Source organism: Perognathus longimembris, chromosome 5 (genome assembly GCF_023159225.1).
Source record: "Perognathus longimembris pacificus isolate PPM17 chromosome 5, ASM2315922v1, whole genome shotgun sequence".
NCBI classification, from domain to species: domain Eukaryota; kingdom Metazoa; phylum Chordata; class Mammalia; order Rodentia; family Heteromyidae; genus Perognathus; species Perognathus longimembris.
The window spans coordinates 32,849,333-32,873,411 of NC_063165.1; the positions used below are offsets into that span (position 1 = coordinate 32,849,333).

The 24,079-nt window shown below is 41.0% G+C and overlaps 1 protein-coding gene across 3 annotated transcripts; it reads left to right on the top strand.

Moving 5' to 3' along the window:
* The first annotated feature begins 962 nt into the window (after positions 1-962).
* Cep97 (centrosomal protein 97) lies at positions 963-22,933 on the top strand. 3 transcript variants are annotated; one of them, XM_048346528.1, is made up of 11 exons: positions 963-1,069; positions 3,475-3,617; positions 4,681-4,839; positions 6,811-6,912; positions 8,803-8,916; positions 9,683-9,849; positions 11,242-11,406; positions 13,268-13,392; positions 16,608-17,382; positions 19,492-19,567; positions 21,084-22,933. In XM_048346528.1, exons 1-11 carry the CDS (start codon positions 1,027-1,029, stop codon positions 21,783-21,785), a joined length of 2,571 nt encoding a protein of 856 aa, XP_048202485.1. In that variant the 5' UTR covers positions 963-1,026; the 3' UTR covers positions 21,786-22,933. The 3 variants fall into 3 exon arrangements, with proteins under 3 accessions (XP_048202485.1, XP_048202486.1, XP_048202487.1); XM_048346529.1 differs by having other exon boundaries at positions 16,785-17,382; XM_048346530.1 differs by lacking the exons at positions 19,492-19,567; positions 21,084-22,933 and having other exon boundaries at positions 16,608-16,707; positions 16,785-17,003.
* Positions 22,934-24,079: the final 1,146 nt, after the last annotated feature.

Sequence of the window (24,079 nt, forward strand, 5' to 3'; positions counted from 1 at the left end):
GTCCCTACCCATCTAGGAAGACTCTTTACCATGTAGAAGAGGCAGACAGATTTCAACCTTCCTTCTGTCACTCATTCTTGTACTTTAATATCCAGAGGTAGGTAGGGAAGGAGAGGGCCTTACTACCTTTCTTTAGCTTTCCTCCTGGTTTCAACTTCTAAGGCTTCCCTTTTTACATTTAAATATAATTTCCTTTATCTATATATGTATAATTTTCTTGACTGATCCTGTCTCAATGTGAGCTTACCCTCCCTCCAACTACGCAGTATAATTCTTTGGCGGGGCTGGGGATATGGCCTAGTGGCAAGAGTGCAGGCCCTGGGTTCAATTCCCCAGCACCACATATACAGAAAATGGCCAGAAGTGACACTGTGGCTCAAGTGGCAGAGTGCTAGCCTTGAGCAAAAAAGTGCTCAGGCCCTGAGTCCAAGCCCCAGGACTGGCAAAAAAAAAAAAAAAAAAAAAAAAAAATTCTTTGGCTTGTAGACTGTTTTAACATTCATTTGCATACTTTAGGAAAAAGTTTTGAGTTCGTACCTTTTTTAAACACCTCCTAAAAAGTACTTTGTAAAATTAATTTCAATGGGTTTTGAATCCATTTGATTCCAAGTTCAAATGGATCCACTTTGGCTGTCTCAGCAAAATCGCTGAGACATTCCAAGAGAACAGTTGAAAACCTTTTAACTTACTCAGAATCGTAAAAAGAAGAGGTGGCCTCCATAGAAACTTACAGGAATGAAGACATTCTGAAGGGAAAAGTGTCAGATTGTGCAACACCTGGACAGCGAGTGAAATGAGGAACCACACAGCCTTCACGCCATTCAACGAGGGTGTTGATGGGGTCCTTGAGCTCACCCCCACTAGCTTCTAGCCCGGGTTCACATCACTAGGCAGCCAATTGGGTCGTGTGGGTGCCGTATGTGCTGTGCATCCTGGGAGTTGTAGTCTCTGACTCCCTTCTGCAGACTACAAGCTCCACTGAGCGGCTCGAGGACGGTTGCCTGGTGTTACCAGCGAGCCGCAAGTATGGCGGCGGCGCGCGCCGACGGGACTTTGCCTCCGGGAGAAGGTAAGGGGATTCGCACCCCTGACTTCAAGGTTGATTTCGCGGACGTGGATTACATAGTCGCTTGATGGAAAGGAAAAGCCTAGGTTTAGTAGAGCAGTTCTGAACCAGTTGTTCGGATGTGGGGGCTGTGGGCGTCGCGGAGGCGCGCTGTCTTCTGGGAGTTGTAGTCTCAGGGCGATGTGTAGCTCTGTAGCCTTGCGACGAGCGCCAGTGAGGAGGACTTCAAACCCCAGGAGCCTTCGCGATCCGGGACGCCTCAGTCCCGCGCTTCGCCAGCCTCGCTGGCGGTGGGTTTCGGACTGCGGTGACCTTTCTGGGGCATTTACTTTTAAGTTCTGATTGTGCCCTAGGGAAATTGGCCAGATCTCCCTTTTGCTTCAGCCATCGCCCTTTCCCCTCCGTTTCTAGAACGTTCCGGAAGCATCACATCAGTTCCATCTCTGTAGACTGCCTGAACTGTTCCTTGGAAGTGGAGGGTGGGCGCTCTAAAAATCTGCGGGGTGACCCAGGGTCCGTGGTCTTCCCCTCCCTCCTTGTGCAGACCCTGTGGGCCCCGGGTTCGAGTTTGCTCCTTGCCCTGCAGAGCGCGGGCCACCTGCGCTGTGCGGTCGGCTGGGAGCTCGTTAGGACGCCAGCGGACCCGAGGTCCTTTTGTTTTGGCGACGAGTGAGGGAGGATCGGTGGCAGCAGCCTCGTGGGTCCGAGGCTAGTCGGGGTCCGGGCTCGTCCACGCGCCGCCTAGCCCGGGGCTGATGACCCGGGAGCGGGGAACTCTTGTCGGAGGAGCTAGCTGGCGGCTGGAGGAGGTCTGTGGACCCCGGTGGTGTGCTGTGGTGGGACGGCGCTCTGCTTGTCGTCGGCGTTCTCCGAGTAGGGGGTTCGTCACACCCCTCGAATGCGGGCAGCCTTTACACAATGCAAAGACGCGGTCACCCTTCCAAAAGAGGACTCTCACGCCGTCATTTCCCCCTCGTTATCCTAATTAGACCTTAGGAGTTGGCAGTTGTTTTGGCCCCGCCCCCCGTGGCAGCTCCTCTTCTTCCACTCCTAACTCTCCTGCCCACCGAGGCCACGCAGCCCACTGTGAGAGAGCTCCTTTCTTACCCCGTCACTTTTCCAGCCAAGACAGTGTCCTGAATGCCTTTCTTATATACTGTGTTCCTGTATAGAACATTTATAAGACAGGTCTTATCAACATCCTCATCTTACACAGTACGAAAGGGAGCCCGGAAGAGTCACTAACTTGCCTAGAATAATACCACACTGGTTAATGGGTGCTGCGATCTGAACTAAAGGGCTGTATTGAGTGCTGTGTATATATAATTTCTCATTTAATTCTCACATCAACCTTGCAAAATAGGCATATTATTCTATTTTACAGATGAATTAACTGAACTATACTTGGATTTCCAAGATAGTTTGAGTCTTTTAGGATATAAACATATTTAAGCCATAAATAGGTGGATCACTCCCCCCATCTCAGCCAGAATTCAGGGCTTCTTTTTGCTCCAGCCTAGCACTCTAGCACTTGAGCCACATTGCCTACTTCTGGCTTTTTCTGTATATGTGGCACTGAGGAATCGGAACCCAGGGCTTCATGCATGCTAGGCAAGCACTCTACCACCAAGCCACATTCCCAGCTCCACCTCTTTTTTGTCTATCATGAGGCTTGAACTCTGGGCCTAGGCACTGTCTCTGAGCTCTTAAGCTCAAGGCTAGTGCTCTACCACTTGAGCCACAGATGTGCACTTCCAGGTTGATCATTTTCATTTCTCTCTCTCTCTCTCTCTCTCTCTCTCTCTCTCTTTCTCTCTGTTTCTGTCTCTGTCTGTCTTTCTCTCTCTGTTTCTGTTTCTGTCTCTGTCTCTGTGTCTGTCTGTCTGTCTCTCTCGTCCTTGGGGTTGAATGAGTTCAAGCATTGGGCACTGTCCCAGAGCTTTGTTGTTAACAATTAGTGTCCTACCACTTGAGCTACAAGCTTCACTTCCGGTTTTTTGATGGTTAAAGCGTCTGATGGATTTTCCTGCCTTTGCTGGCAGGAGTCAAGATCCTCCCATAGTCCCCTGAGTAGTGAGGATTGTAGGCATGAACCACAAGCACCCGGCTTCACTTCCAATGTGAAAATGCTGTATTAGATACAAAATATGGAACTAGTAGTTCATATAAATGTGAACAGTATGATAAGTTATAGAAGCATATACCGTAGAAACATGTTTTCACAAATTTAGTTGTTATTTACTATCTCTAAAGAAAAATGAGTATATCAATCTGTGCTTATTTAGAACTCCAGATTGCTTCAGTTTTAAGATGATTTTGTTTTCTAATTTATGCAGAGATTTTATCCTGTCCCCTCAGCTTTTGTATTTATTTTGTGCTTTCTAACAAATTTCTCTCTCTTTTTTAAGGATCAGTAGTCAATTGGTCAGGACAAGGACTACAGAAATTAGGTCCAAACTTACCCTGTGAAGCTGATGTTCACACACTGATTCTGGATAAAAATCAGATTATAAAATTGGAAAACCTAGAGAAATGCAAACAATTAATACAGGTGAGTATTGCTGTCTGGGAGAATTATATAGGACTAATTTATAATTGCACAAAACGAAGCAAAACACATTCAGGACTAAAAATCAGTACATTTTCAATTTTTACATGATAGCTCTCTTGAAAATGAACACAGATGTGCTACATTTAGCTCTACTTCCAGTTTTTTGTGATTAATTGGAGATAAGAGTCTCATGGACTTTCCTGCCTGGGTTGGCTTCGAACCACCATCCTCAGATCTCCACCTTTTGAGTAGCTAGGATTACAAGTGTGAGCCACCAGCACTCTGCTAGTAAGATAACTTTTGCCTTTATGATGGGGGAAAGAGTTCATTCATTGAAGACATATTGTTACCTCAGTATGTGTGATGTTGTTCTTGGATTTGTGTGTGTATGTGTGTACCAGTACTGGGTCTTTACCTCAGGGACTAGGTGCTATTCTTGAGCTTTTGTGCTCAAGGCTAGCATGCTATCACTTGGGCCACAGCTCTACTTCTGGCCTTTAGGTTATTTACTTAGAGGGTCTCATGGACTTTCCTTCCTGGGCTGGCTTCAAACTATGATCCTCAGATCTCATCCTTCTGAGTAGCTAGGATTATAGGCTTGAGCCACTGATGCCTGGTTGCCTGACTTTGTTCTAGGTTTTGATTGTTGACCTTACATTCACAATTTGTTGCTGTGTTAAATTTTTCTTTAAGCAGCTAGGGATGTGCTACAAGTGCTCCACCATTTGCCTAGCAACCTTGAGGCCTTGAGTTCAATCTTTATTGCTGGGTATATAAACAAAAGCCAATAAACAAAAAAATAACTTTAGTAATTGAAGGAGGTCAGTCTTATTCATATTTTCTATTGTTAGGAATAACAACAAAAACTTATCGTTATAATGTGGATAATCATTTTAGATAATATATGTGAAAGGTATAAATTGAATTTCTATATTTGAGAATGTTTGGCCATCTAAACAACTATTTTTTAGCCACCATAATGGTTATGCACATATGAGTGTGTATATGCCTACATATATATGTTTATGTAGAGATGTAGGAATGATATGTTTCATTTTCACAGTTGTCAGTGGCTAATAATCGGCTGGTTCGGATGATGGGAGTGGCCAAACTGACTCAACTCCGAGTATTAAATTTACCTCATAACAGCATTGGCTATGTGGAAGGGCTAAAGGAACTAGTACATTTGGAATGGCTGAATTTGGCAGGAAATAATCTTAAGGTAAGTTGTTATTTAGTAATTTTTAAAAATGGAATTGCCAGTCTTTTCTCTGTAAAAAATAAAATGAAGTAACAACAAAAACAGCGTATAAGTAAGTAGGATGCAAAAAATGATGTTATCATTTCTACTCATCCAAAGTTACAATCTAAGAAATTAAAGAGCCAGATTTTAAACTCAGGTTGTTTGGCTTCACTGTAAATTGACAAATTCTGTTCTGTACCAACTGTCATAAGTCACTAAGGTTTCTTTTAGCTGTAGGTATCTGGAAATACATGAGCTACTTAATAACCTCCTACTTTTAAAGAAATAACCAAGATGGAAGCTTGCAAAATGATTACTTGTTGTTGTTGTTTTTTTTTGCCAGTCCTGGGCTTGGACTCAGGGCATGAGCACTGTCCCTGGCTTCTTGCTAGCACTCTGCCACTTGAGCCACAGCACCACTTCTGGCCATTTTCTATATATGTGGTGCTGGGGAATCGAACCCAGGGCTTCATGTATATGAGGCAAGCACTCTTGCCACTTGGCCATATTCCCAGCCCCTGTTTTTTTTTTTTTTTGCCAATCCTGGGGATTGAACTCAGGGCCTTGGCACTGCCCCTGAGCTTCTTTTGCTCAAGGCTAGTACTCTGCCACAGCTCTACTTCATGCTTTTTCTGTTTATGTGGTACTGAGGAATAGAACCCAGGGCTTCATGCATACTAGGCAAGCACTCTACAACTCTGCCACATTCCCAGCCCTGATTATTTGTTTTTGTACTTTATTAAGGTAACTGTACAAAGGAGTGATATTTGTAATATTTCCATATATGTATTTAATATACTTTGATCATATTGACTTTGCTTTTGTTTTGTTTTGCCAGTCCTGGGGCTTGAACTCAGGGCCTGAGCACTGTCCTGGCTTCTTTTTGCTCAAGGTTAGCACTCTACCACTTGAGCCACAGCGCCACTTCTGGCTTTTTTGTATATATGTGGTGCTGAGGAATCGAACCCAGGGCTTCATGTATACCAGGCAAGTACTCTACCACTAGGCCATATCCCCAGCCCATCATATTGACTTTGTCCATTACTCTTTCTTGTTCCTTTTCTTCCTCCTCCTCCTCCTCCTCCTCCCCTCCCTCCCTTTCTGATGGTCTTGGGGCTTGAATTCAGGGCCAAGACCCTGTACTTGAGCTTCTTTTGCTCAAGGCTAGGGTTCTACCACTTGAGCCACAGCACATATCTCAGCCTCCTGAGTAGCTAACATTACTGGTGTGAGCTACCAGTGCCTGGCTTTTTTTTTTTTTTTTTTTTAACGAGTTTTACTTTTTTTTTTTTTTTGCCAGTCCTGGGGCTTGGACTCAGGGCCTGAGCACTGTCTCTCTACCTCTTGAGCCACAGTGCCACTTATGGCTTTTTCTGTTTTTGTGGTGCTGAGGAATCAAACCCAGGGCTTCATACAGGCAAACACTATACCATTAAGCCACATTCCTAGTATGAATTTTACTGTTTTTATACATGGACACAATGCATTTCACTCATATTCACCTCTGTTACCTTCTCTTTTTGTCCTTTTATCCTTGCTGGTCCCTTTTAATAGTCACCATTTTACATTTGTATAATTTTTTCTGAATGAGAAGAAACATGCAGTTTGTCTTCTGAGTCTTGCTTGTTTTGTTTGACATGATGATCTCCAGTTCCATAAATTTGCTTGCTGAATGATACTCCATTGTGTATATATGCCACATGTTGTTTATTCATTTATTGGTTGTTAGGTTCCTAGGGTGAGTCTATAGCTTGGCTGTTGTGAATAGTCCTGCAATAAGCATGTTTGTAACATGACAATTTAATAAAGTTTGTTATTCCTTTTCCCTTCCTATTGCTCAGCTCTGCTGCTTTGCTTTTTTCAGCTGAGACTCAGCTACAAAGAAGTAGGGGAGAATTTCAGTTTTTGATTTGGAGTGCATTAAAGAATGTGATCATTTTCTTGTAATAGGCCATGGAACAAATGAACAGTTGCACTGCTCTTCAACACCTCGATTTATCAGACAATAACATACCCCAGATAGGTGACTTATCTAAATTGATATCCCTGAAGGTAAGCATGTTTTCTACATCATTCTTCTTCTTATATTCCAGAATACCAAAAGTGATCTAATTAGCCTAAAACCACCTTACCATATATGAAGGACAAATTGGTTTTATTCTAAGAATTTTACTAAAGTATTAGAAGTTAAATATGAAGTTTTTTGTTTTTGTTTTTTGCCAGTCCTGGGGCTTGAACTCAGGGCCTGGGTGCTGTCCCTGAGCTTTTTTTATTCAGGGCTAGCACTCTACTACTTAAGCCACAGTGCCACTTCTGGCTTTTTCTGTTTATGCAATACTGAGGAATTGAACCTAGGGCTTCATGCATGCTAGGCAAGCACTCTACCACTAATGTACATTTCCAGCCCCATAAAACATTTTTTGTTAATCATTTTCTTTTTTCTTTTTCCTTTATCTTTTTTGGGGGAAGAGCAGTCTCTTATTGTCTAGGCTGGTCTTGAGTTACTCTTCTCAAGTAATACTTCTCCTGGAGTTTAAACTCTAGGCTTGGGGGCTGTCCCTAAGCTTTTGTGCTTCATCGCTCTACTTCCAGCTTTTTGGGTGATTTATTGGAGATAAGACTTTACTGCCTGGGCTGGCTTCGAACTCCAGTCCTCAGATCTCAGGCTCCTGAGTAACTAGGATTATAGGTATGAGCCACCAGTACCCAGTCATATTACACTTTTTATGGCAGGGAATGTATTATACATTCAAATGACAGATTAAAGCACAGCTTCAAAAAACTTTTGGAGGCTGGGAATATGGTCTAGTGGTAAGAGTGCTTGCCTTGTATACATGAAACCCAGGGTTTGATTCCCCTGCGCCACATTATATAGAAAGTGGCCGGAAGTGGCACTGTGGCTCAAGTGGCAGAGTGCTAGCCTTGTGCAAGAAGAAGCCAGGGACAGTGCTCAGGCCCTGAGTCCAAGGCCCAGGACTGGCAAAACAAAAAAAACAAAAACAAAACAAAACAACAACAACAAAAAAACTTTTGGACTTTTTCTTTACTTTTCTTTTATTGGGCCAAAGGGCCTCTTAGAAGCTTAAAAGCAGTATTTTAGCTCTGTTCTCACATCTCAAGTAGAAATCATTGTTAGTAACAATTATTCTAAACAGCCAGGTGCTGTCTGAGAGATGCTAAAAGAATTCATATGGCCTGAAGGTGATTGAATGTGTGTGTGTCTGTTCCTATTCTGGAATGGAGGTGTGCTGATCATAATCCTGGGTACTCAGAGTGGTGAACTTGTTCTTGATTGTTGCTGACTTAATGTGACATTCTACCTTCCCCTGGCTCTTAGTTACTAAAAAGTATATAGTTTTAAGTATGAGTTGTGCCTTACCTCTTTGTCTTGGAAACATTGCTTAAAATGTAGCATTTTCAAAGGAAATGAACAAGTGTGTTGGAAATTGCTTTGCATCTAATAGCTTAAATCTCCCAGCATGCTAGTTACTACATTAAGCATGCATCCTTAGACTAGTTTTTAACCTTCCTTGACCTTCAGATGTTAATATGAAAGTGAAACCAAAAGGCCACTTAGGATCCTTCTAAGTACTTAGAGTCTTTGATTTGTATATAATGTGTATAACAAGATTCCTTTGCTGCATTTTATTTGTTTTATTCTATGCTGGTACTGTGACTTGAACTTAGGGCCTCATTGTTTTGTTTCATCTGCTTGTCCTTGGCCAGCATTTGGTTACTGGAGCAATGCCTTTCTCATGCAATGTTTTATAGATTCTTTGGAGATGAGTTGGAAGATTTTTCTGCCTGGACTAGCTTCAAACTGTAATCCTTCTGGTCTTAGTCTCTTAAGTAGCTAGGATTATAGGTGTGATAGTCAAAACAGAACAGAACCATTTGTGGTATATTCATTTGTAATGAATCCATGCTGTTTTTATTTTCAAGACACTGCTTTTACATGGAAATATCATCACCTCTGTTAGAACGGCACCTGCTTATCTACCCAGAAGTCTTGCTATACTTTCTTTGGCAGAAAATGAAATTCGGGACTTAAATGAGGTAAAATTTGAAGATACTAAGAGAGACAGAGGACTGGTTTGTGAGCTCATTTTACACTGTGAGCATCCTGGAAGAAAATGCCATATGATGAAACCACTTGACCCCACTGTTTTTCTTTCTACTTTTATTTTTTTTTGTGTATCAATATTGGTGCTTGAATTCAGGGTCTGGGTGCTGTCCTTTAGCTTTTTTGCTCAGGGCCAGTGCTCTGCACCTTGAGCCACAGCTCCACTTTTGGCTTTTGGGTGGTTATTTAGAGATAAGAGTCTCACAGACTTTCTTGCCTGGGCTGGCTTTGAACCATGATCCTCAGGTCTCAGTTCCCAAAGTAGCTAGGCATGAGCCACTGGCACCTGACTCCTACTTTCCTTAATGCTAGTCACTCATTAAAGCTTTGTTTCATTTATAGTGATGTAATTACCATTCCTTGGAAAGATGGTTGTTGGTAAAGGGACATCTATGTTACAGAGGTTAATAAGGCACACTTTCCACTTTTCCCTGGCTTTTCTTTGTTTTCAAAGTAGTATTCTCTTGCTGGGAAATTGTGCTGATTCTTTCTAAGGAGTCTTTGTGTGGCAATGAAAAATGGCCATATTGTTGAATTTTAGGAGTCAGTGGCTAATAGAAGAGTAGTACTTATTGCTTTTCAGAATAAGAGGGAAATTGTTACATTCTCAAATGATGCCAGAAGATGTGTAATCAGTTGAAGCACTATGCTTCACAGTGAATAGTTCATTTTGTTCATCAAAGATATTCTTTGTTCCAGATCTCTTATTTGGCATCCCTTACTGAATTGGAACAGTTGTCAATCATGAACAATCCTTGTGTGATGGCAACACCTTCTATTCCAGGGTTTGACTACCGGCCGTATATCGTCAGCTGGTGTTTAAATCTCAGAGTCCTTGATGGATATGTGATTTCTCAGAAGGAAAGGTGAACACTTCTTAAATATCACATTAATTATGGAAATTAGCAAAAAGACCATTTCTAGCTTAATTACATGTTAACTACAGATTAATAAATGTTTCTTAAAACCTGTGGTTTAGACATTAAGATAATACATACAATAGCAAATAGATAATCATATAGTAGCCTATGTGCTGATCATTTGGGATTGTTTCCACTTTCTAAAAAAAGGACAAGATATCAGTATCAGCCTTAGAGGTTGAAGCTAGTGGATCTAACTTAAAACTTAATTTGTAACAATTTACTTTTTAAAAGTTCTTTTGTTAACTCATTGTTCGGCATATAGAACACTTTTGCATAAATACCTGGTTATGGGTATTGTATGCAATCTCAGATTCATCCCATAAAAGCTTATAATTCTTACTTATTTTTTTGTGCCAGTCCTGGGCTTGAACTCATGTTCTTGGCCTCTGTCCCTAAGCTTTTGTGCTCAAGGCTATAATACTGTACCACTTGTGCCACGGCTCCACTTCTAGCTTTTTGGTAATTAATTGGATAAGAGTCTCATGGATCTTCCTGCGCAAGTTGGCTTTCAACTGAGATCCTCAGATCCAGCCCCTCCCTGAGTAGCTAGGATTATACGCATGGGCCACTGGTGCTTTGCTCATAAAAGCTTATACCTTTTTGGGATGGGAATGTGGCTTAGACATAGAGTGCTTGCCTAGCATGCATGGGTTTGGTTGCTCAGTACCACATACTGCCGGCTGGCTCGGCAGGTGATTGTCGGGAGCCGAGCCCACATAAACAAGAAAAAGCTGGAAGTCTTGCTGTGGCTCAAGTGGTAGAATGCTAGCCTTGAGCAAAAGAAGCTCAGGGGCAGTGTATAGGCCCCTAAGTTCAAGCCCCAGGACTGGCCAAAAGAAAAAAAGGCTTATAACTTTTTTTGTTGTTGTTGGTCATGGGGCTTGAGCTCCGGGCCTGAATGCTGCTCCTGAGCTCTTTTGCTCATACCACTTTGAGCCACAGCACCACTTCCAGTTTTCTGGTGGTATTAACTGGAGATAAGTGTGTTGTGGACTTTCCTGCCCAGGCTGCAGTGTTTTTTGTTTGTTTGTTTTTTGCCAGTCCTGAGGCTTGAACTCAGGGCCTGAGCACTGTTCCTGGCTTCTTTTTGCTCAAGGATAACACTCTTATCACTTGAGCCACAGCACCACTTCTGGCCTTTTCTATATATGTGATGCTGAGGAATCGAACCCAGGGCTTCATGTATATGAGGCAAGCACTCTGCCCCTAGGCCATATACCCAGCCCAATCCAGTGGTTTTTATAAAGGTAAATAAGGAAGGAAAATCACTGTTGCTTACCATGTATTTGGACCTTCCCATTGCCATCATCCCTTCTTTATTTCCCTCAATTCCAGTTTGAAAGCTGAATGGCTCTATAGTCAAGGAAAGGGGAGGGCCTATCGGCCTGGCCAGCACATTCAGCTTGTCCAGTATCTGGCTACCATCTGTCCTCTCACTTCTACACTGGGTCTTCAAACTGCAGAAGATGCCAAACTAGAGAAGATTCTGAGTAAACAGAGGTAAGCCCATTTACTTGTAGCAGGTGATGAATTCACAAGTAAAAATACCCTTTAGTTGTTCATATGGTGATAGTAGGGTGAAGGCCAGTGTGTTGGTCCATGTTTCTGGGTAATCAGGTCTGTTGTTGCATCAGTCCTGTAGACGTGTTATGCTACACACAGCTCGCTCACAGCCACTGTATTGCTAACCATGTTTTTGAGTAGGAGGCTGGGGCAATGGCGTGTGTGTATGGTGCATGCACGCGTGCATGCGCATGTGTGCATGTGCATGCAAGTGCATAGGTAATAGGGCTTGAACTCAAGGCCTGGGCACCATCCCTTAGCTTTTCCACTCAAGGCAGCGGCTCTGCCACTTGAGCTACAGCTCCACTTCTGGCTTTTTGCTCGTTAATCGGAAATAAAGAGTGTCATGGGCTTTTCTGCCTGAGCTGGCTTCAAACCATGAATTTCAGATCTCAGCATGCTGAATAGTTAGGATTACAAGCATGAACCTAGGATTATAGGCATGAACCACTGGTGCCCAGCTACGTGTGTGTGTGTGTGTGTGTGTGTGTGTGTGTGTGTGTGTGTATAAGTCCTGGAGCTTGAACTCAGGGCCTGAGCACTGTCCCTGGCTTCTTTTTGCTCAAGGCTAGCATTCTACCACTTGAGCCACAGCACCCCTTCTGGCTTTTTCTATATATGTGGTGCTGAGGAATCAAACCCAGGGCTTCATGTATACAAGGCAAGCACTCTACCACTAGGCCATATTCCCAGCCCTTCATCCTTCATTATTTTATAGAGCTAGATTTTTCTTTATTCTTTAACTAATTATTATAAAGGTAATGTGCAGAGGCATTACAGTTACTTAAGTCAGGTAAAGAGTACATTTCTTTTGCTTTCTCCCAATTTTTATCTTCTATTCTCTCCCAGAAGTTGTGTAGTTCATTTAACAATGGGATTTGACCCCTCCCCCCCCATCCCCCCCCTCCCCCGGCAGTCCTGGGGCATGAACTCAGGGCCTATACTCTGTCCTGAGTTCTTTTTCAGGGCTAGCACTCTACCACTTTGAACTATAGTACCACTTCTGGTTTTCTGGAAGTTAATTGGAGATAGGAGTCTCATGGACTTTCCTGACCAGGCTGGCTTCAAACCTTGATCCTCAGATCTTAGCCTCCTGAGTAGCTAGGATTACAGGTATGAGCCACCAGTGACTGGCAACAATGGAATTTTTTTTATGAGATGTTTTCGTCAGTGACTCAGGTGATACCTCAGTGGGAGACCACTTTCATAGCATGTATAAAGCTTTGGTTTGATTTTCAGTGTCCCAAAAGAAAAAGAAATATTTGGCTCTTTAATGTAGGTGCAGCATATAGGCTTTTAAATACTAATATTAAGAAACATAGCTAGAGGGCTGGGAGTATGGCCTAGTGGTAGAATACTTGCCTTGCATACATGAAGCCCTGGGTTCTGTTCCTCAGCACCACATAAACAGAAAAAGCCAGAAGTGGCGCTGTGGCTGAAGTGGTAGAGCACTAGCTCAAGTGCTCCAGGACTGGCAAAAAAAAAGAAAGAAAGAAAGAAAGAAAGAAAGAAAGAAAGATAGATAGATAGAAACACTTAGTAGTGTTTTTTATTTTGCCAAGAATAGGGTTTGAATTCAGACTCACATCTGCATCTCTAGTAGTTAACTACCAGAGACCCTGCCTTTAGATGTTTGTAGATAGGCAAATAAGTGCATGTGATAGTGTCTATCCATGTAATTTAAAAATAAGTTTTAACCTTTTTTACACAATGCTTTCAAATGAGACTGTATAATTTGCCAGTGACTGAAGTTACCTACTTAACGAACTTGTAAATGTCAGAGTTTATTGATTTTTAGGTTTCACCAAAGACAGTTGATGAACCAAAGCCAAAATGAAGAGTTTGCTCCTATTGAAATAAGGGCACCCCTTTCACCTGAGCATTCAAGCCCTGTTCAAGATTGCCAGGGAGTCCAGGAAAATGGTAAGAAATTCACATATCTCTGATCACTTTTCTTTTTTCTTTTTTTTTTTTTTTTTTTCCAGTCCTGGGCCTTAGACTCAGGGCATGAGCACTGTCCCTGGCTTCTTTTTGCTCAAGGCTAGCACTCTGCCACTTGAGCCACAGCGCCACTTCTGGCCATTTTCTATATATGTGGTACTCGGGAATCGAACCCAGGGCTTCATGTATATGAGGCAAGCACTCTTGCCACTAGGCCATATTCCCAGCCCTGATCACTTTTCTTGTCATTTGATTTACTAGATATCATAGCACATATATATTTTAAACATTTACTGTATTGTTAATGTAGAGGGATTACAACTACATGAGTCAGGCAATGAGTACATTTTTTTTCATACACTGTCTTCCCTTCCCTCATTCTCTCCCAGTTCCTCCCTCTCATCTCCACCCAGGAGTTGTATAGTTCGCTTTTATTGATGTCCAGTGAGTTCCACTGCTGCAACTTTTTATCCTTTTTCCCTCAAGTTCTGTGCCCTCCCTTCGCCCTCTTGTAGATATAAGCATGTATACACCATACATAGGTACAGAAGACAGAATCATTTAGACAGGTGCTGGTAGCTCACACCTGTGTCCTAGCTACTTAGGAGCCTGAGATCTGAGGACTGTGGTTCAAAGCCAACCTGGGCAGAAAAGTCCCTGTGAAACTCTTATTTTCAACTAACCACTCAAAAAATGGAAGTGGCACTGTAGCTCAATTGGTAGAACACTAGCATTTCCTTTATGTCCAGGGATGATGAACATTTCCTCATGTGTTTCTTTGCCATTCTTATCTCTTCTTGGTTTCTTATGTTTCTTGAGCTCCTTGTATATATTGGCTAGTAGGCCTTTGTCTGATATATTGCTGGTAAAGATCTTTTCCTAGTTGATTGAGTGTCTTTGTAGGTTAGTAACTAAGTCCTTAGCTGTGCAGAAACTTTTAATTTTGCTGTAGTTCCACTTGTCAAGTCTCTCTCCTATCTGTTTTGTTCCCTGGTATCTGTTGTGTTCCCTGGGACTCTGTTCAAGAAGTTTCTGCCTATGCCTTCAAGTTTTAATGTTTCTCCTATTCTTTCTTGCAGTAGTTTTAAAGTTTCAGGTCTGATGTTGACGTCTTTGATCCACTTTAAATTGGTATTAGCATTGCATATATATATATATATAATTTTTTTTTTTTTTTTTGGCCAGTCCTGGGCCTTGGACTCAAGGCCTGAGCACTGTCCCTGGCTTCTTCCCGCTCAAGGCTAGCTAGCACTCTGCCGCCTGAGCCACAGCGCCCCTTCTGGCCTTTTTTCATATATGTGGTGCTAGGGAATCGAGCTTCATGTGTAGGAGGCAAGCGCTCTTGCCACTAGGCCATATTCCCAGCCCCATTGCCTATATTTTTGAAGTACTTATTTATAAAGTGCTTTTCATGGCTGGGCACCAATCATTGGGCACCTGTCATTGTAACTAGCCTATAATCCCTGAGCCTCTTTGTGCTCAAGGCTAGTGCTCTACCACTTAAGCTACAGTGCTACTTCCAGTTTTTGAGTAGTTAGTTGGAGATAAGAGTCTCATGGCCTTTCCTACCTGGGCTGGCTTTGAATAGCAGAATCCTGCATAGGATTACAGGGGTGAGCACCAGTGCCTGGCTCTTCTTTCTTTCCTTCCTTCTATTCCTATTTACCTCCCTCCCTCCCTCCCCCTCCCTTCCTGTGTATTAATTGTACAACAGTGGTTTTTAACATAGCAATTCATATATGAATATATTAAAATTTAATCAGATTAACTTTATCTATTGCTCTTTCTTTCTCATTCTCCTTAAACCCCATTCCCCCATAATTGTTTAGTAAAGATTTCTCTGTGTGTGTGTGTGTGTGTGTGTGTGTGTGTGTGTGTGTGTGTGTATGTGTGTGTGTGAGTTCTGGGGCTTGAATTCAGTGGCCAGACTTTGTCCTTGAACTTGTTTTGTTCTGTTTCTAGCCTTTTTTTTTTTTTTCTTTTGCCAGTCCTGGGATTTGGGACTCAGCGCATGAGCACTGTCCCTGTTTTTTTTTTTTTTTTTTCCTCAAGATTTCCTCTGCCATTTGAGCCACAGTGCCACTTCCAGCCTTTTCTGTTTATGTGGTACTGAGGAATCAAACCCAGGGCTTCATGCTTATGAGGCAAGCACTCTACCACTAAGCTACATTCCCAGCCCCTACTTCTGGCTTTTTTAGTAGTTAATTGGAGATAGGAATTTTACAGACTTTCCTGCCTAGACTAAGATCCTCAGATCTTAGCCTCCCAAGTATCTAGGATTACAGTTGTGAATCACCAGTACCCAGCTGAGAATTCTTTTTTTTTTTGCCAGTCCTGGGGCTTGGACTCAGGGCCTGAGCACTGTCCCTGGCTTCTTTTTGCTCAAAGCTAGCACTCTGCCACTTAAGCCACAGCGCCACTTCTGGCCATTTTCTGTATATGTGGTGTTGGGGAATCGAACCCAGGGCCTCATGTATACGAGGCAGGCACTCTTGCCACTAGGCCATATCCCCAGCCCAGAATTCATTTTCTTAAAAATACTTGGTTTGGGGTTGGGAATGTGGCTTAGTGGTAGAGTGCTTGCTTAGCTTGCATGAAGCCCTGATTTGATTCCTCAGTACCACATAAACAGAAAAAGCCGGAAGTGGTGCTGTGGCTCAAGTCATAGATTGCTATCCTTGAGCACAGAAAGGCTTAGGGACAGTGCCCAGACCCTGAGTTCAAGCCCTAAGATGGGCAAAAACAAAAACAAAAACAAAAAATGTTTGGTTTGAACATAAAAGTATGATTGTTTGGAGGAGGGTAATTAGTAGGAAGTAGAATTGGAAAAATGATGACGGAGTGAGAACATGTTTCAGATCTTTATATGCACATATGAAAAGGCCACTATGAAACCCATATAAAAATTTATTAGGGGGAAGGAAGGATAAGAAAAAGTTGTAAGAAGGGTGATATTATGATCAAGATATCTTGTGTGAATGTCTGGGAATATCACCTTCACTGTACAATTAATATACACTAAAATTGCTTGGTTTGATTTTTTTTAGGCATATTAGAGGAAATCACTGAATGTATTTGTGTGTGTGTGTGTGTGTGTATTTTACTATACTTCAGGGATTAGATTACTTAAAAAGGAGATAACTAAAAAAGTCTTTAAATATTTAATGTTTCAAATCATATTTTGTTGATTCTTCTAGAACCTGTCATCCAAGTCAATTCTTGGGTTGGATTAAGCAGTAATGAGGATCAGTTATATGCTGTTATGAATAACTTTCCACCCTCTGCACATACTACAAGGTATTCTCGAAATGACTTGCATCTAGAAGATATACAGACAGATGAGGACAAGTTAAACTGTAGTCTTCTTTCTTCAGAGTCTACTTTCATGCCTGTTGCTTCAGGATTGTCTCCAGTGTCACCCACAGTGGAGCTGAGGCTACAGGGCATTAACCTGAGCCTGGAAGATGATGGTGTTGCAGATAAATCTGTGAGAGGACTGGAAAATCAGGACATGAATAAGGAAGAGTTAAAGGCTTTATGGGGTACAAATGAGAGTTGTGTCCAAATGTTGAAAAGTAAGGTCTGTACAGAAGTCCATGAGAAAGCTGGGATAATACCTTGTCATGAGGCAGTGATAGTCAGTGCAGTCTTGAAGGATGCTGACCATCATCTTACATCTCTTCCGGAACCAGCTAGCTGTAGTGTCTCACATACAGAACCAGGGAGTGATGAAACTGTGTCTCAAATAGCTTTAGAGGAACTTCCCTGCAGAATTTTAACCAAGACTTCTATTGCTTTGGGACAAGATAATATTGCTCTTCAGAAACTGAATGAAGCAGCTACTAAGCTTCAGGCCTGTTGGCGAGGGTTTTATGCCAGGAACTACAACCCTCAAGCCAAAGAGGTGCGCTATGAAATACGACTGCGCAGAATGCAGGAGCACATTGTCTGTTTAACTGATGAAGTACGGAGGTGAGCCAAATCCCCCTTGTATGCTGTTTTGTTGGATTGGGGTGCCAGATTATTACATTGTTTTATAATACTGTGCTGCTGTGTCATGACAGCATGTGACCACCATTGGTTTACTTGTTTTTCTCCTACAATATTCTGAAAATATCTTGAGGACACAGAACATCATACGTATCTCCATCACCCAGCACAGCAATTGGTACATAGATGACATATCACAAAAACGTTGAATGAACGTGAGTTATACAGTCATCTATAATTCTAAACAGAAAGGTACAGCTGATATAGAAAAACCAGACAGGGGGGCTGGGAATATGGCCTAGTGGCAAGAGTGCTTGCCTTGTATACATGAAGTCCTGGGTTCCATTCCTCAGCACCACATAAACAGAAAAAGCCAGAAGTGGCGCTGTGGCTCCAGTAGCAGAGTGCTAGCCTTGAGCAAAAAGAAGCCAGGGACAGTGCTCAGGTCCTGAGTCCAAGGCCCAGGACTGGCAAAAAAAAAAAAAGGAAAACTAGACAGGCAGAAAATCCAATATGTGGAAGTCTCCGTAGCAGTGAAGAGCAGAAATCTAAAGGGTGCCGACATTCTAAAACTACAGCAGGAATCATTCCTTAATTCCATGTTCACATGTTTTACTAAATGCCAGCTAGGAAACTTAGGATTTCATCAGTATTATAGCGAACAGTAGTAATATTATCAAGTGGATGAGGAGAAAAACAGCAAAAGAACTGAGGGATAGCCAGATGGTAGGGAAACTAAAAAAGTAGATGTTCAGTTCCAACAGGTGAACTGCTTCAGGAATGATAAGAGGTGACTTGGGAAGGTCAGAGAATTAGACTAGGGGTTATTTGTGACTATTGGTCTTCAAAATGACCTTCAGGTTTCTTGATTTACTAAATGGATTTAACTCAGGGAAACTGTTACGTTCCTGAGTGCAATTTATGATATCAAAAACAGACAGATTCAAAAATCACAAAGTGATAAAATGACACATAGGACAGAGGCTAGAGAGACCACAGACATAAGTTATTTTTTCTAAGCTGTGTTACATATACAGGTTAATTTCTCACATCTCTGATGTGTGACTGCATCAACTCCAGCAAGAGTGTCCATATTCTGGGTTTTTATTCTAGGTCAGTCGTATAGGCTTTGAATTACTCATATGACCTGACTTACTAAGATGGCCCGTACCTTCTGTACTTTCGTGTGTTTGCCTAGGAAGTTGAAGATGCGTAAAGAGGCAGTTAATATTTGCTTGTATCATTGTCAGTACTTTGTAGAATGAGTGTCTGAATTTCAGTCACATCTCAATTGGCTGTTCTTTGGGTCATAATTTAAAAACTAGGTGTTAGAGGGCTAAGAACCATAACTTAAGTGGTAGAGTATCTGTTTGGCCAGCAGAAGGTCTTAAGCTCAAACCTTCGTACCACCAAAAAGAAAAGCCCCACAACAAAATGAACCCTTCAGGTTTCAGCTTAGCTATTCTAAAAGTGGAAATAATTGTCATTAGATTATTATTTTCTTTTTAATTTTTACTTTTTTGGTGCTGGTGTTGGGTCTTGAACTCGGCCTGGGCACTATCTCTGAGTAAGCTTTGTTACTCAAGGTTGGCACTCTACCATAGCTCCACTTCTGGTTTTTTTTTCCCCCAGTGCTTAATTGGAGAGAAGAGTCTCAGGGACTTTCCTACCAGGGCTGGCTTCAAACCATGATCCTCAAATCTCAGCCTCCTGAGTAGTTAGGATCACAAGGGTGAGCTGCTGGTGCCCGGCTTGTTAATAGATTATTAAACTCTTTATAATGTATATGTTTACCAGTTATAACAGTAAATTCACATCAAAACAACCTTCCTTGTTTCAGTGAATTATTTTTTTATTTTTTATTTTTTTTGGCCAGTCCTGGGGCTTTGGACTCAGGGCCTGAGCACTGTCCCTGGCTTCTTTTTGCTCAAGGCTAGCACTCTGCCACTTGAGCCACAGCGCCACTTCTGGCCATTTTCTGTATATGTGGTGCTGGGGAATCAAACCCAGGGCCTCATGTATATGAGGCAGGTACTCTTGCCACTAGGCCATATCCCCAGCCCCTCAGTGAATTATTTTACATTCTTGCAGATTAAGAAAAGAAAGAGATGAAGAACGTGTTAAAAAGTTTGTACAAGAAGAGGCTGTGAGATTCCTTTGGAACCAGGTAAACCTCTCTTAATATTATTTCCCTAATATATGTGAACAAAAAAAAAGTTACTTTCCTCAAAGGAGAGTGTCATGATAACTTTCCAGTAGATAGGAAAAAGGTTCACAAAGCTAAAGTTTTTACCCAGTTTGAAGTTTTGCCTAGCTATCTATTTGAAATACTTGAATGAAAGCTAAGATAGTATATGTTATATGTGCATGTTCGCAAAAGTGCACATCAATGCATGTGCACATGTGAGATAAAAGGTTTAAATCATGTGATAGCATACTTTAGAGGTAGTTTAGGCAATTGGTTTTATTAATACTGTATTGCATCAAATACTGCTTTCGTGCCAGTCTTGGGGCTTGAGCTCAGGAACTGGGCATTCTCCCTAAGCTTTTTTGGCTCAAGACTAGTGCTCTACTATTTGAGTGCCCAGGTCAAATACTTCTCAATAGGAAATACACACACACACATACACACACACACACACACACACACACACACACACACACACATTTTTGCCAGTCCTGGGGCTTGAACTCAGGGTCTGAGCACTGTCCCTGGCTTTTTTTTGCTCAAGGCTAGCACTCTACCAGTTGAGCCACAGCACCACTTGTGGCTTTTTCTGTTTATGTGGTACTGAGGAATCAAACCTAGGGCTTCATGCATGCTAGGCAAGCATTCTTCCTAACTAAGCCACATTCCTGGCCCCTTGAAAATATTTTTATAAAATTTTTAAAAATAAAATTTGACCTATAAAATTAAAGATAATCAGCAAGGCACTGGTGGCTCACACCTATAATCCTAGCTACTTAGGAGACTGAGAACTGAGGATTGTAGTTCGAAGCTAGCTAGGCAAGAAAATCTGTGAGACTTTTATCTTCATATAACCACTGAAACGTTGGAAGTAGAGATGTGGCTCAAGTGGAAGAGCAATAGCCTTGAGTGAAAGACGAAAAAAAGCCTAGGACAGCACTCAGGCCCTGAATTCAAACCTTAGTACAGGCACAAACACACAACACACACATATACACAAAGTATAAGTCATATTTTTAAGAATTTGGTATATTTTTAGTCTTTTTAGAAAGGTGTGTATACCTTTTTTTTACATAACAATTTGAAACTCTATACATGGATACCTAAAAAGACACTCACTTTTGCCTTCTACTTATACTAACATAGGCTGTAATCAGTCTTACCAGTTTTATTGAATGGAGATTGATACACATTTTGGACATTAGTGACCCCTTGCACATGTACTGTTGTACTTTTCAGTGATTTTCCAATAAAAGCAAAAGAATTCTTTGTCCTATTCTCACTGCCATGATGAGTGTCTGTTGTTTCTAATGATGTATGCAACTTTGTCTGCCTGGTGTAGGCTGGGCATGCTATGAAATGGAGGATAATGGAGAATAATGAATGAAGGCAGTTTTAACTCCCAATTTCATGACTGCTGGAAAACAGAAAAGCTCAAAGTCTAATTTTAAAACAAGTGTGATTTGTATAATAAAACTGTGTACTTTATTTATAGGTAAGATCTTTACAAGCTTGGCAGGAGACAGTAAACCAGCGACTAATTTCCTGGAATAAGGATGTTCCTCCTATATCAAGTACTCTGGTGCCATCTGAACCTCCACTAGTCATCCAAAGTCAGAACCTCTCTTTTGATCAAAATTCTGATTGGTTCATTGCTCAGGACCAAGTTCAAGAAAAATCCGTACCTGAACTTCCAGATTCTGGTTTTCATTCTTCCCTCACTGAACAAGTTCACTGTTTGCAAGATTCTTTGGATTATGAAAAAAGTTCCACCGAAGATAGTGAAAGTTCCCTAGTGGGGAATTCCATTGACACTGTGAAATACGGCAAAGAGCCAGATTTAGGGGATGTTAATGAAGAACATGGTGACTGGAGTAGGGAAAGCTCCAACACTGAGCAGGATAATAATCTGCTTGAGCAATATTTAACTTCAGTTCAACAGCTAGAAGATGCTGAGGAGAGGACAGATTTTGATGAAGGGTCAGGAGAGAGTAAGCTTCACATAGCTCCCTCCCCAGGCAAGTTAGATGCTTTGTCTGACAGTGCTTCTGTAGATGAAACCCAAAACGGATTTCCCGCTTCACAAGATGAAGTCAGCCAGACACCAGAGAATTGTAAATTAAATGTAGAAATTCAGGGGCAGCAGGCAGAATGTGATTCCACATTTCAGATATTGCATGTTGGTGTTATTGTATAGTATGTCTGTTTTGGGGTGAAACAGAAATGGACTTAAATTTTTCTAAGAATGTTTTCAGTTGCCTTTCTTCTTTTTAAAGGGGAATACCACTTCCCTATTTTGTTACTATTTATATAAAATGGATATTCTTGCCTAATATTTTTCTGATTCTAGATATTGAGTTTTTATTTTGATTTTGTTAGCTTTTTGGCTATAATGTATTAAAATATTTATACTGAAAGCCATATGCACTTTATTTCTTAATGCATCAACAATGTTCTTTTATGTACTTCTTTCCTTTCAAAAAGTTTCCTAAGAAAGTAGGAAAAATTACATTAATAACACAAACTAGGAGAATTTTGGTTCTTCTGAGAAAATTATGTACTAAGAATTGCAGTTGATTAAAATGAATATAAATGACAATTTTGAACTATTGAAATTTTCCAGAGTTTCCTTGAAATGGAAACATATTAAAATTTTTTTTCCTTCTCTCTGAGTCAAGGGAAACTTATGTAAGTAAGTTTAGGAAGAAAAATTGAGATTATAGAATTTTTTTTTTAAGTGTATTTGTGCTGGCTGTTGAATCCAGGGATTTGAGCATGCTAAGCATGTACTCTATTGAGCTATCCACTCAGCCTGTAGTTGATCAGACTTTTAGTTATTAATTATTCTTAGGCTGATTGAATTGTTTTATAGAAAACTTAGCAAGTTTTATCAAAAAGTTTTAATGCATGAATAAAGTATTCCATCCAAGATTAAAATCAAGCGTACTTAAGCAATGTAAGAATCTCTCTTTGATATGAAGAGAGGAGATGCTAGGCTCCATTCACTTGAAATAATGCTGAGGCCAAATGTTTTATCTTTTGATTAAGTGCTTTTTTATCCTACAGGCAAGCACTTATGTGCCAATATATGACTAGACATGAACGTATATCTATCTCCTCTGTTCCTGGTTATATTTCCATATATATGTATTTGCAGAAGGTCCAAAGTCCGAGATCATTTGCAGTTTTTTTTCCCCCTCAACCTTGGGAATTCAACTCAGGGCCTTGTGCATGCCAGGCAAGTGTTCTACCGCTGAGCTACATTGCCAGCCCTCACTTCTAACCTTTGACCCATAGTGAAGAACATTTAAAACAAATACTAGTGGTAGAGGAGGAGTAATTTTTTTTTTTATTTTTTACTACCTTATCTCTAACAAGTGCCACATCTGAAAGATAATTGAATGGTGGTTAAGAAAATAATACAGCTCCCTTTACCTGTTGAAACAGCTACTTATCTGTAATTTCAGGAATAAATAAAATTGTGTTTGGATGTTTAGGTAGATACATTTGTAAATCAGGATAATACTTAGAAGCTTGGTATTTTAATCATTTACAATGTTCTAATATCCTTAAATAGCACATATCTGATTCTTTCAAACATATGGAATATGTAAGTGTTCTTTAAATTTGGGTGCTAAATTTCTGTTGCATTCTGTTCATTCCTTTTTCTTTTTTCTTTGTGTGCAAGCCCTGGAGCTTGAACTCAGTCGGGGCCTGGATGCTGTCCCTGAGCTTTTTCTGTAAAGTTGGCATTCTACCACTTGAGCCACAGCTCCACATCTGGCTTTTTTTTTTTTTTTTTTCCTGGTGGTTAATTGGAGATAAGCATCTCAGAGTTTCTTACCCAGACTAGCTTCTACCTGCAATCCTCAGATCTCAGTCTCCTGAGCACGGGAGTACAGGTGTAAGCCACCAGTGCCTGGCTAGATCCTCTTTAAAATTATATAAAAGTTCTTGAGGAACTAAGTTAAGGATCACCTGGTGTCCTTTGTTGATACTTATAACTCTCCACTGTGGTGAGCTGTATCTCACTTTACAAGTATGAAACAGGTTGAGAAGGCTTGGATTTCATTCTCAGAAATCTAGAGTCCCTTGAAATAGATGTTTTCTGTTTCTTATAAACAAGACAACAGTCTTACCCTAAAAAAAAAAAAAAAGATTTTCCTTAGTGAGGCATGTACAACACTGAATGCATGTTGAATAAAAGTAGGATTAAAAAAACTTTTTGAATAATGCTAATTATCTTTTATGAATGATTTTGAATTTCTTCCTATTTAAATATACCCTATTTTTCTACTTTACAGTTAAGTGCCTCATTTACTGCTCACAGTTAGACAAAGAAAAACCAATTTGCACTGCACTAGTACCAAAATACTACTTCATGGTGCATTAACTTCTCAGTGAAGCCAGTGACTTGTCATCGTTCAGTATTACCCTAAGTATAGTGCTTCTGAAAGTTTTCTCTTGTTTTAAGTAATAGGAAACACAACC